Below are 12,207 nucleotides of genomic sequence, written 5' to 3' on the forward strand. Positions count from 1 at the left end.
TTGCAAATGCATGCTCTCTCTCTCTCTTCATCTTGCAGGAGGGAGAGTTTGCTGACTGTGGGTAGGAGGCGTAGATTCCTTGAGAAGAAAGATGTGGCGTCACCTGCTCACCTCACCATGGCGGGACGTGTTCACTGACCAGACATTTTCTTTAACCTGAAAAGCTCCTTCTCTGGTGGAATTGACAGCTTGGTTACATTTTAATAGATCGTTTTACACCTCTGTCATTGGATTTGATGGACTGCCTTTGGGGATCTTTGCTTGGAACCTAGTGTGGTTCAGTGACTTGATGCAGCTTCACGTTTTCTGCACAAGGCTTCATTCATTGGATATTACATGGTTACCTTGGATCTAATACATTAATATTGACATTCACTTGGATATTGCGGAAATTCTCCTTTGGAGTTCTTACACAGGTGGAGGTTCAGCAGTGCCAGTGGTTGGCCCTCGAAGGGCTTCATTCTCGACAAGAGGAGGGTTTATCTGGATGTTTTCTCTCAAGGACATGGATGGCCCTCGATCCAGTGGCCTCCGCAAAAAGAGGAAGTCCAGGTCGGAGAGGGATCGGGAGCGGAGATCAAATGGGATAAGGAACAACCATGTCCGGGGCTCCGTCTTCCGCTTCTCCTCAGATTCGGAACGGGAGGCGGGCAGGCGGCCCTCCTCGTCCCGTCCCAGACCCCCGCGGAGAAAGCGAAAGGAGTCTACTTCCGCTGAAGAGGACATCATCGATGGCTTTTCTATCACGGGCTTCGTGACGCTGGAGGCGCTGGAGGTGAGTGCTGAACCTCGGGGGTGCTTAAATGCCCGCTGCTCTCCAGCCCTGGGTTGAGCTTTGCATGGATGAGTGTCTCCAACCTTCAGTCCCTATTTCAGCATCCGGATGGGGTTGGAAAGCTCTTAACGCTGTGTAAAGATGTGTTTATTATTGTATACAGCTCAGTGCATCCCTTAGTGCGCCGGCCCAGCATTTGGCTCCCGCCTGCGTATTTGGTTGTTGTGTGAGCTGGAGTTCAACAGATGTAGCTTTAAATGTGGCGCTGCAGCCAGAGATTACTATCTATGTCACTGAGAGGCTGTTGTTGTGTATACCGCTCTGGACTTGTTTTCATAAGGGTTTGCCAGCAAAGGCTTACACTAGATGAGGGATGTGCATCTATAGTAGTAGTGGCTGTTGTTTCTTTTGCACACTTACTAATGAAAAAACAATTTGATCCATGTTACAAGGGTTTATTCAAAGTGGGAGTGATTTATTGTGCGCACTGGCTATCCATTTTCCTTTGAATGCACACAGGCTGCCTTCTGACTCTATAGCTCTGACTTACAACTAAGCCACTATAAAATACATATGCCACATCTCTCTGTAACAGTACTTGCATATGTAGGCTATCGGTATTAGCTATTGTTATTTTACAGTAAACACCAGCATTTCCCAGCAGAGAATTTTGCATTAGATATCACAGCATAATTTCTATTAATTGACCTCTGAGGACTTCAGAGTTTGACTTTACCTTGTTTCAACAGGATCTGATAAGGGTGTGTCTCTTCACAAGGTCAGACTCTGGGGTGTCTGGGAATGACACAGCCTGGCTTGCAGTTTGTAATGTTTGTGGTGACACCAACCTCTTGTGTGCTGGTCTATCTCAGGCAGATGTACTGTAGCAACTGTCTCCTATATATCCTTAAGTGACTCAGGTGTCTATGGAGTAACACTTTACACAGCTCAAGACTGTGCTTCACCTTTTACAATCATGTGTTTTCTCACAGTCACTATTCAGCAGTCATGGGCCCTTGTGCCAGTACCTCTTTTTTCTCTCCTTTTGTTTTTGCGTGACCTTTTTGCCTTTTTGTTCTTTTCATCAACGTTGTCTGCTTCAGTCTATTGAAGCGCTGGCATTCATGGTTTGAGTATCAAGTCAGACGGCAACTCAGAAATTGATGTGGGAATGTTTCAAGTGAGTAGCTCTCGAGTTTGACAACGCAAGGTCAGTATAGGTATATGAATAAATTGATTAAGAAAAAAAGATAGAATTTTTATCAAATTCATTTTCTTTGTTCAACTTTATTGGTGGCCTTTCTCATTAACCGTAATCTCCGTCTCTTTTAAACAATCTGCATTTCAGTTTCTTGATCGTAATCTTCTCAATTTGAACCTTGATTGCCCTTTCATAAGAACCACATTCAAGTCATCTTCACTAGGCTCAGGCCGTTTTATATTGGTATGAATTGCCACAAGTTGCACCACTTTTTGTAAGGGTGGAGGAAATTTTCCTTATAATATTACGACAATTTCCCCCCGGATATTGTGTTAATATATTGATGCCTAGTACTGTGATACTTTCGTTCACATTTCAAGGCTATTAATTAAAGGGCACATAATGAGGTTCTATCAACTGTTATGAACTTTCAGTGAAATTAAATGAAACTGGAAATAATAGCTTTTGAAAGGCTGATTGTAACTGATTTATGACTTAATACATACACTATTAGTATAAATGATTTTGACATTTTATTACCCCAAGGGATGTTGTTCCAGCTTTTTACTGCGGTCAAATGAAAAAAAAACAGAGTAATAAATCACATTATATTGCAGTATCAAATCAAATCAATATCAAATCAAATTTATTTAGAAGGCACTTTTTACAAAACTTGTTTGTCACAAAGTGGCTCACATAGTAATAAAAGGACAGAGTTCAATTAAGAACAAGAGAAAAACAACAGCATGTGCGAGTGTGTGTGTGTGTGTGTGTGTGTGTGTGTGTGTGTGTGTGTGTGTGTGTGTGTGCGCGCACAGGCGTGTTTGTGTGAGAGAGAACTCCAGGGCAACAGTAAGGCAGTATCATCTCAGTGGGCCCTCAAGCAGCGAAGTGAAGGAAGATCGCAATATTAAATTGCAATACTTGAGTTACTGGAGAGCATTAAATATGGCAGTTTGTCGTATTGTGGCCCAAGTATGATGACAATATCATATCAGGAGCTGGCTAGTGATTCCTATCCCTATTAGTCTCATGTGCCACTTGGAGTGTGATAACCAAAAGAAAGACTGACCAGTTGTTGTAGGATCTGCACTGTAACCATGACTCAGACCCACAAAACTCCTTCCACCATGTTGATGAACTGATGTACTCGGTCAGTTCCATACCTCTCTGTCTGTCCTCAGGCTGTCTTTTGCTCTACATTTCGCTAAACTCTCCCCAAACCTTTTCCTTGTCCAGATTCATCTGTTTTCCAAGGTCAAGATTGTGCTGTACGCTGCAGTAGTCTGCTCTTCAGACCGAAGCTTTGCATCCTCAACACATTTTGGCAAAAAGGCAGCAGCATAAATAGGCTTGATGAGCAAGTGATGTCTTTTTGTTTGTGAAGTTTAAAACTGCCTTTTCTTCTGCTTTGAGGGTAACAATAGAGGACAGTAATATCAAGCAGTGCAATGGTAGCCTAAAGGTTAGAGAAGAGGGCTTGTGACTGAAAGGTCAGGGGTTCAAGTCTCTGCCTGGGCCGGGGAAATGCAGGCATGGAAGAAGAATGAGAAACACTTTCCCCTCCATCAACAACTACCTTTGAAGTGGCCCTGAGCAAGGTGCCTGACCCCCAGCTCCTCCAGTGGAGCTGCTCAGGGGCCAACAATAGAAGACTGCTATTGTACTGGGCAGCTCTCAGGTGTGAATGTGTTCAACTGAATGAGTGTGAGGCAGGGTGTTGCTGAAAAAGAAAGAACACATTGCCTGGGTAAACAAAGGTTAAAAACATTGCTAATGATAAAAATCGGCAAATGTTCCCATGGTAATAAATACAGGTTAAAAAAAAAAAAAGCAATATGCTCCCAAAAGGCATCTTTGAAGATTGTCTTCTTGATGTTAGTCTCTATGTCTAATGACTCAGAGATTTCTTGAGGAGATATTTTAGTGATAAATATCAAGAAGGCTTCTGGCAAAATCACACGTACACCCACCCCATCTGGTTTTACATGATGGTTTGAGAGATGTGTTTTTCCTTCTCTTCCCTCTGTTTATCTCTGATCATGGACGAGGCGTCTGGGAGCTTTTGATATATTTGACCGCCTCTAGCTTTGCTGCGAGATTTATTCAGTAATTTGATCTCTTTTATTATAATATTTAATTACCTGATAGGCAAAATATTTCTTCAGTTTATTCAGGAATTATCATTTTGTAGCTTTTCTTCAATAGTAAATACTTTTCCTCAAAATTAAAGTCTTGTAATTTACATGTTATATTTGAATACATGCTATATTTTGCTATTCCCTTGCTTAGTAAGCCTGATTCTGAACTGGCGTATGCGGCTAACGTGTCGACTACAGTTCTTTCCCTGCGCTGCACTCCAGGGTCAAGCCATTCATCTGCATGCCTATAAAACAGCCTTTCGACCCTAGGTGGTTTGTTTGCCAACCCTTTTTTTGCCATAGTGAGCTCTGATTTATTGTTGGTCTCTGCCATACTGTGTTAACATGCTGCCGATATGTGAAACTTATCACAAGCATATCGCAGCACTAGTGGCCCTTTTGCTGTCGGGGTATAGTTAAATTCTGATGAGGTCAGACCTTGGAGATGCATGCTAGTGCTCTCCATCTGTCACCACAGTGCTGGAACAACACTGCTCCCAAGCCTGCTTTTCATGTGTGTATGCTGATATCTTGGCTTTGCATTTCTCCTATGTAATCTCTGGGCAGAAGCTTCCATGATAAGGTTCTTGAGATACTTGAATTGCCTTTGGTAGATGTTGTTCTAAAGGCATTTTGTTGTGCTGCATACTAGACTATTTGTTTGTGTGGTGGTGTAGCCATTTTTGGAATAAATTCGCCCATGCTGTTTACCATAGCTAAGAAGGGTTAAATAGGAAGTGGTTGTTGGACTGAGACTTGGCCATTGGTTGACACCAGCCAGTCAGAAAGCATATGGCCCCTGGCTTCTGTTGCTTGTTCGCTCTCTTTCTGATCAACTTGACCTCAGACAGTGGCCCTCATTCATCAAGCTATCGTGGAAAAAAGCGCAGAATCTACACTTGTCCAGGCTGGTTCATGAAATGTTCTCATGCCACCACCAAATTAACGCAAATTATATCACAGATTGATAAATCAGAGGCAGCCATGGAATGAGAACTATGTGGAATCAATTGATCATTTACATGTGGCACAGCAAAAGATCCAAGAAGTAGAAGTTGGCGTTTTGGTTGCGGAGGTTGCCACCAAGAGGAGTGCTTTATTTGGCGGTCTTAAAGTGGGATTAAAGGCTGTCATAAAAACAAAATTTGGCAAGCAATTGCATTATCTGTCAGCAGTGATTCAACTGAGAAAAGGACCCTCCAGGAGGTCTGTTTCTAAACTTAAATATGCGTAATTCCACAAAGATTCCTGTCCTAACCATACCATACTAATTCTGAGGTCAGAAACAAATGGTCTCATATTAAACTTGGCACCAATACAACTGTGGCAGCCTATAATGCACGTAATTGCAATACTTTTCCATGCGCACAATACAGTTCATTGAAATGAGCATACAGGTTTTCCTATCTTGATCTTAGGGCTCCAACAAAGATGGAATTGATAAATAGCAACTTGGCGGTGAAATGAGCGCACACCCACTTTAAGATCAGATTTGATCGTACAATGTCTTGATGAATGAGGGCCAATGTCTCCACCCACGGCCAAATCTCAATCTAGCAATGACTTGCTTTCCACGACACAAATCTACTTGTGTGCCAAGACACAAACTGACAAATAGCTGTCCACAGACATAATGTGCATCTGTGTAACTGCAAGGTGATACAGATACAGGAGTTGCATCTAAAATACAGAAATTGCATTTGCAGAAATTCTTTCGTCACACATTATACAAGTTAAGAGCTTGTGTGCAAATTGAAATGTGCATGTGAAACACCACAATACTTACAATATTTGCCACTTGTGACATACATATATGACACACATATCTCTCAGTTACAGGTTTTTAATGGATTTGTACCCCATATCAGAAGCATCACTTTGCAAAAGCCCTTAGCAAAAACCACCATCATGGCCGTAATACCCAAGATATTGATTTTGAAATGTTTTTTGCCTGTAATACCCCTTGAGGTGTGCTCTTGATTCCTAAAACTAAATTAGTATTTTCATACCTGCAGTGTTCAGTTTAATAACACTTATAGCATCAGCTGACTGTATATACTGTATATGTGTGTGTTATAGAAAAGCAAGCACAAAGTCATAGGCTACAGGAAAAACTTGGGGACAGATTAAATAGGCTTAGAATAGAATAAATAGGCTTTCTTGCCGCATGCTTCACTAGTTTTGGGCCATCAATAAAAGCTGATCTGTTCACTGTGACTTGAAAGATTTCTGGACTAATTGTCAGATAGATTCATGCATATTTGAACCAGTCCCTAGTATCAAGTGCAAGAAGTTGAGGTATAGCCATAAGGCGTGCTAACCATCTATTCATTGCCTATGTAGTTGGCTGGATTTAGAACGTTGATACAGAAGAGATGTACATTAATTTGATATGATATGAGCATGTTGGTGTATTAGTGTGATGCTAAGGTACTTTTACTTCATGCTTGATGTGATTGATTTGCTTGCTGTATCTGTTATATCCATTACCAACCTTACAGTTTCCACCAATTCTTTTTTGTCAGAGTTTATGCCCGGCGTGATGGTTTTCTTTAACCTAAACTCTTTCACTTTCAATTTGAGCATGAATTGCTTGTCAGTTTTCAGAAAAGCAATCTTGAATGTTTGGAGTTCTCATTCAATGCATTGAAATCAAAAGCACCCTGCAGCAGCTGTCCTTTTAAAAGAGGAGTTGTGGAGGCAGATTTTATTGAGAGAGGCACAAGGCTTGTGCAGCAGCCTATTACAGCACTTCAAGAAATTACTAAATTATTGAGCTCCTTATCCTCTAAAACCTTTGCTATGTTTCACCCGTTTTACTTGAAAGGGGTCCCGAACCTCAGGAGGCCGCCACTGACCAAAATTGATTTAAAAACGTTGCCTCAGTTAACCCACTGCTCCATTATTTCCCCACAATTAGTACTCTGATGTCTGTATGTATGTACCACCACCACCACCACACACTCCTAAATACTCCTTAACCCCCATCTCTGCATCTAATAAAGGCTTAATCAGGCTCCTTTCCAAGTCACGCCCCGCTTTCCCAACCTTAATTTCATTGGTGTTCAACATTATACAGCCTGATGTCAACATATGGATAAAGGCCGGACTGACTCCCATCTCCGATAAGAACGCCTCATCTACTTGCTCAGCAGGTTAACAGCAATCTATTACATGATTGACTGCCTATGATAATACGATGAACAACACAAACGTAATACCATGTAAATTGGTACATTTGTAGGGTGTATTTTCTTCTAATTGTGCATAAAAAAGGCCTGTAAAGATTTCTTGTCTGTTAATTCACAATGCCCCACAGAGCTCCTGCAGGTTTTGTTGTCCCTCTAAATAATTCCCCCTCTCCGCCTTAATTTGCTACACACCATAAAAGCAGAAGACAACAGATTCACCTAATACGCGAACAGCATACAGAATGGCACTGTGCACATAACTGCATAACACCACATAAGGGCGAGATTGGGAGAGCAGCCTAGTATTGGGATGGACATGCAGAGCTGACACAAGCATTTTGGGGGCCTGTAGGGTGGAGTTTGGACCGGTTCCTTCCATTAGTCACATCAAAATTGGAAAAAGAATACCATTTAAAGAGAATAACAATCAATTCTCACTTAGATGATCGGAAAACTTTGTGTGCGATTGGTGTAAGAAGCTCTGAAACGTATGTCAGATAGGAAAAAGAAGACAAACTATGTGCTAAACCTATTTTGCCTCTTATAATATATACTGCAGCAATTTGGGCCTTGGCACGGGCTTTGTCATGTCATGCCTGCCCGCACCAAACAGCATATTACTGGCTGCTGACCACCACAGAGTGAGGAGAATGTCAATCGATCACAAACAGCTCTAATGCCTTTCACTGCAGGCTTCAGATCAAATTGACAAAAAGTCCATAAGGGGGATATGTCTAAACCATGTGCCTACTGGAGCAGAAATGTTTTCATACGAGGCGTGGAAATCCTCTGTCTCCCTTTTACCTGCCATTTTCATATTCATTCAGTTTCATTGATATACCACTAGGATGTCGTTGGCTCCATTTAGGTGCCATTTTCTAATTTTGATTCCTGCTGCACCCATCAATCATTTAATTTTAGGCATGAGCTTCGCACCCGTCTGTCACACCCACATTGGCCTCGGAGATGTGACAGATGCATGCTGGGGCATAGTGGAGCATCATAGCTCATGGAATAAGTTGAGTCATGAGGGCCGGTGGGTGTGGGTGGTGCTGCTGTGGAGGGACGGGGTTCAGCAAAATGATAATAGGCTCATTGATAAGTTGTCAGACCTTCGAATAACAAATAACAACTACCTAATTAATGGCTATTGACATTTAAAGTGGAGCAGGAGTTAAAGGAGAGGTCTCTGGCCTCAGCTGAGAGGATCAACCGCGGTAATTATGTCAACAAGGGGTGTTCTTCTCATATCGCCAAATGAAGATGATGAATTACAGTTTAACAGTCTGGCATTTTTCTCTTCTTGTGTGCTTTTCGTGGGATGATGCCGTTGGCTTGCCAACATTTCAAAAACAATTGATTTTCTCTGGCACGGCCCTCTGAAGTCTGCCTGGAGGAGGAGTTGGAAGTGCAGGGAGAGAAGAACACATTGATTAGTACTTCATTGTAAAGAAGAGGCTAATGTGAAATCAAATGTATTGACAGGCTGTTTCCAAAAGCACAGAAAGAAATGCCATTTCAAACAATTAAAGAGGCGTAAGTATCAAGCCAGGTTGTCTCAAAGCTTTGTTTCTGAGAGAATGCAGGTTGATGAATAAGGACACATTTTCAGGGAGCTTTTTTATGACAGTCCTCCTTGTGCCAAGCTGCCTTGACAGATATTTCTGTCTTGTGAATAATACCACTTTTCCAGTCTTTTAATTAATTTTCCACCTTCCACCACACATGTGCTTATTCCAGCCTCTCGGCAGTAATGGCAGATATTCATTTAGCTGCATTTTGCAAGTGTCAGAGAGTGATGTATGGTATGCATTAATGTGCTGTGACAGCCCAGTGACTGACACATTAAATGAAATGCGCTGTCATTGCTGGATGTCTTCAACAACCGCCGCCAGATTAGATAATCCAGCTGTAGGATTTTTGGATGGCCTCCAACAACCGATGACACAAACGCACACATGCACACAAACACACAGATACTCATCAAATTCCCTTGACATTCCTGTGTTAGTGTGCAGTCACTTTAGAGGACGGGGAGGCGTTTCATGGGGACATGAACTGAGTCAGTGCCCTATTTAAAGCCTCATTGATCTCCTCTTACTAGTTTACATAGCTTGGCTGTCTAGTCGACCACTCAAGGAGCCAGCCTACTGTGGAGCTCCTAGGGGGGTGAGGAGTGGGGAGGGGGCATCACCTCCATGATATTTTTGTGCAGATATTTTTCTCCCTGTAGATTAATATCCTACAACTTATTTTGCCATAAATTGCCCCGCAACCTAACAGCATATGCTTTGTGGCTCTACACAGCCACCTTCTTTCCCAGCAGGTTTGTTACTTTTCTTGCCTTGGTTGGTACTTTGACACCCTTTCCATCTGTCACTAACATGCATCCTGGGTGAACGGATTGTAATTGGATAGAGCAACAGACCATAAAATCCAGGTGTAAATGCACCCAAGACACGTTCAAGATCTGATCACCCAGCTCAGGAGGTGCTCAGAGATGCATTTGGCCACATTAACAGCGCTAATCCACATATGGCAATAGCGAAAATGGAAATAAATGTTCACATTTGGATCTTACCAGGAGGTGCACTTGGGACCTAAATATTACGTGAGAAAGTGAAATCTGATTTCACTGTCTATAGCGGAGATGCTTCTTAATTCCAGGTAAAATTGTAATCCAGCTTCATCATATCTAGGCACAACCCGCATGAAAAGTAATGGGGGGCTTTTATTGATGTCATGATGCCCGGTTCAGCTCATAAATGCTTGAGTCAGGTGCCCAACACCGGTGCTGTCATCTCACATGTTGAGGGAAAAACTGACGTATTCATGCATTCATATGAACTCAGGTAAAACAAATAGTCCAACAGCAGGGGAAATGTGTAACAAGCAGCAAGACATACAGGCAGAAGCAATGGGTATGTGGGATGTCGGGGTAAAAGCGGTGCGATGACAAGTCTCTACACACTCCTCCAAACTCCTAACAGAATTACGATATTCTCCGAGACAAGTCTCCGACTTTATGGTTTATGGGATTGAATTTGGTATTGAGGATGTTAATGGCTGCTCAGGGTCAGTCTAGCTATTCTACTGTATCTCAAGTGAATAGTGTTGGCTTTTCAGCTGTAGGGCCTGCTAAGTATTTGGAGGATGAATATGTCTTCTTACAATACTGAATTTAAGGACAATATGACAGGACTTGACCAGACACTTTTATTACTTTGTATCAAGTTATTCAATTACCAAGTATCTATAAGAATACACCGTCAAAATTATTTTCTCTGCCCCGCTTAAAACATCATATTATTTCTGCTCAGTCTAGTGCTCAAGATTTTCCATTTACTGTACTGACAATTGGTTAGACATGGCACCATACAGCTTGTTGTATAATAGACAAGCTGGTTTCACTAAGGTCAGAAAGGAGGAATTATTTGTTTGCAGACAGTGTTTTCTAAAAGACTGAATGCTGCTCCAGCAGAGATGGAACGACTTTATGAATGACAAGCAACAGCAATGAATGCAGAAAGTCTTCCAGCAGCTTATGTCTACATTAAAGGGTGAAATACTCACCAAAAACTAATACAGCACACAGTGTACTTTTTCCTAATCTGTGGCTAATGGCACACCCGGAGCGGCTGAAGAACATTGGATTAATGGTTCCACAGTACTTTTCTAAGACCTAAGTCTCCCAGACACTTGTTAATGCAGCGCACAGCTATGAAACAACATAGCAGCGTATCTTCACCCAAGTATTAGCACAGAGGCAAATCACATCCTCATTCCCATATAATTGACTTGCCTTGGTTCAGAATAATAAATTTCATTGGTCTGCATGTCACCATCTTGCTGAGCCCAGGCCATTTTCTTTTCCCATTTCATTTTTGTCTTTATGCTGGCAGGCAGTGAGAGATGGGAGGAAAAAAGACAAATGTTTGCCGAGGCTGATTGTAAAATGCCATCCCTGAAGTAGAGGCATGGCCGGAGTCACACTCTCTCTTTTGTGTGTAATTGCCCCCATGATGATGCATTTGGACAGATTTTTTTTCCACTTGAGAGGAGACCCTTTTCATGCCTAACTGCACAGTGCATACTAATCGTGGTGTACTTAGGGATGCGTCTGTGTGTGTGTTTGTGCATGTGAGTGTGCGTTTGCACCACAGGGCCTGCAGACTTATGGACAGAAGCCTGTAGAGATCTCTACCTGCAGCTTTGAACCTTTGATCCCCTCTCTCTTCTCTGATCCTTCTTTCATAGCGAGCCAACCTACCACTGTTTCCATTTCCATCTGCTTCCATTTCTGCACTCTCAGATAAGCTTTGCTGAATAATTGCAGTGCTTTAGTTTCTTTAAAGAATTGTTGACACAAGCCAGAACGCCAAACTATAATCCATAATCACATGCTTCTGCCTTATTTAGAAAATTGGCATATTCCAAATATTTCAAAACGGCTGATACCAAACAGTTTGCTTTGGTCACACCACCTTGGTTATTCCTAGGCTGGGCTATGCAATGCAGGATGCAGTTGCATCTTTTCCAGGTCAAATGATGTTGAAGTGCTAATTAAAGGCTCCATGGCTGTGTCTCAGTATGATGTCATCCCCCCCTGCCTTCGCCTGTGGAGCGAACTGGTCTAGATGCTCAGCGGGAGGGTTCATCTGGACTGGAACTGCTTTAGACGACACAGGCACACCGGTCCATTAGATACAGTTTTTCAGTTAACCATGGCATGTACATGTTCAGCATCCACTGCCAGAAAGCTTTTGGGTCATCCGCTTTATGTTTGATCACTTCTGAAGCAGATGGAAACATTTGGCTTTTTGAAGTGGCATTTGATACTATACCCAGTGGAAGCCTTGGCATGTAGTCCAGCTAGCAGCAGTCTAATGTAGCCTGATT

General features: G+C 42.2%; 1 protein-coding gene across 1 annotated transcript in view; it reads left to right on the forward strand.

Annotated features, from left to right (window-relative positions):
* Nucleotides 1-505: 505 nt before the first annotated feature.
* auts2a (activator of transcription and developmental regulator AUTS2 a) overlaps nucleotides 506-12,207 on the forward strand; it is a 309,547-nt gene continuing 297,845 nt past the window's right edge. Inside the window, exon 1 of the mRNA XM_071524536.1 lies at nucleotides 506-775. Within this exon, the coding sequence (XP_071380637.1) occupies nucleotides 506-775 (270 nt within the window). The remainder of the gene's footprint in view (nucleotides 776-12,207) is intronic.

Source organism: Centroberyx affinis, unplaced genomic scaffold (genome assembly GCF_046629955.1).
Source record: "Centroberyx affinis isolate AG114_WGS23_722 - 3 ecotype Tasmania unplaced genomic scaffold, CSIRO-AGI_Caff_v1 ptg001199l_1, whole genome shotgun sequence".
Taxonomy (NCBI): Eukaryota; Metazoa; Chordata; class Actinopteri; order Beryciformes; family Berycidae; genus Centroberyx; species Centroberyx affinis.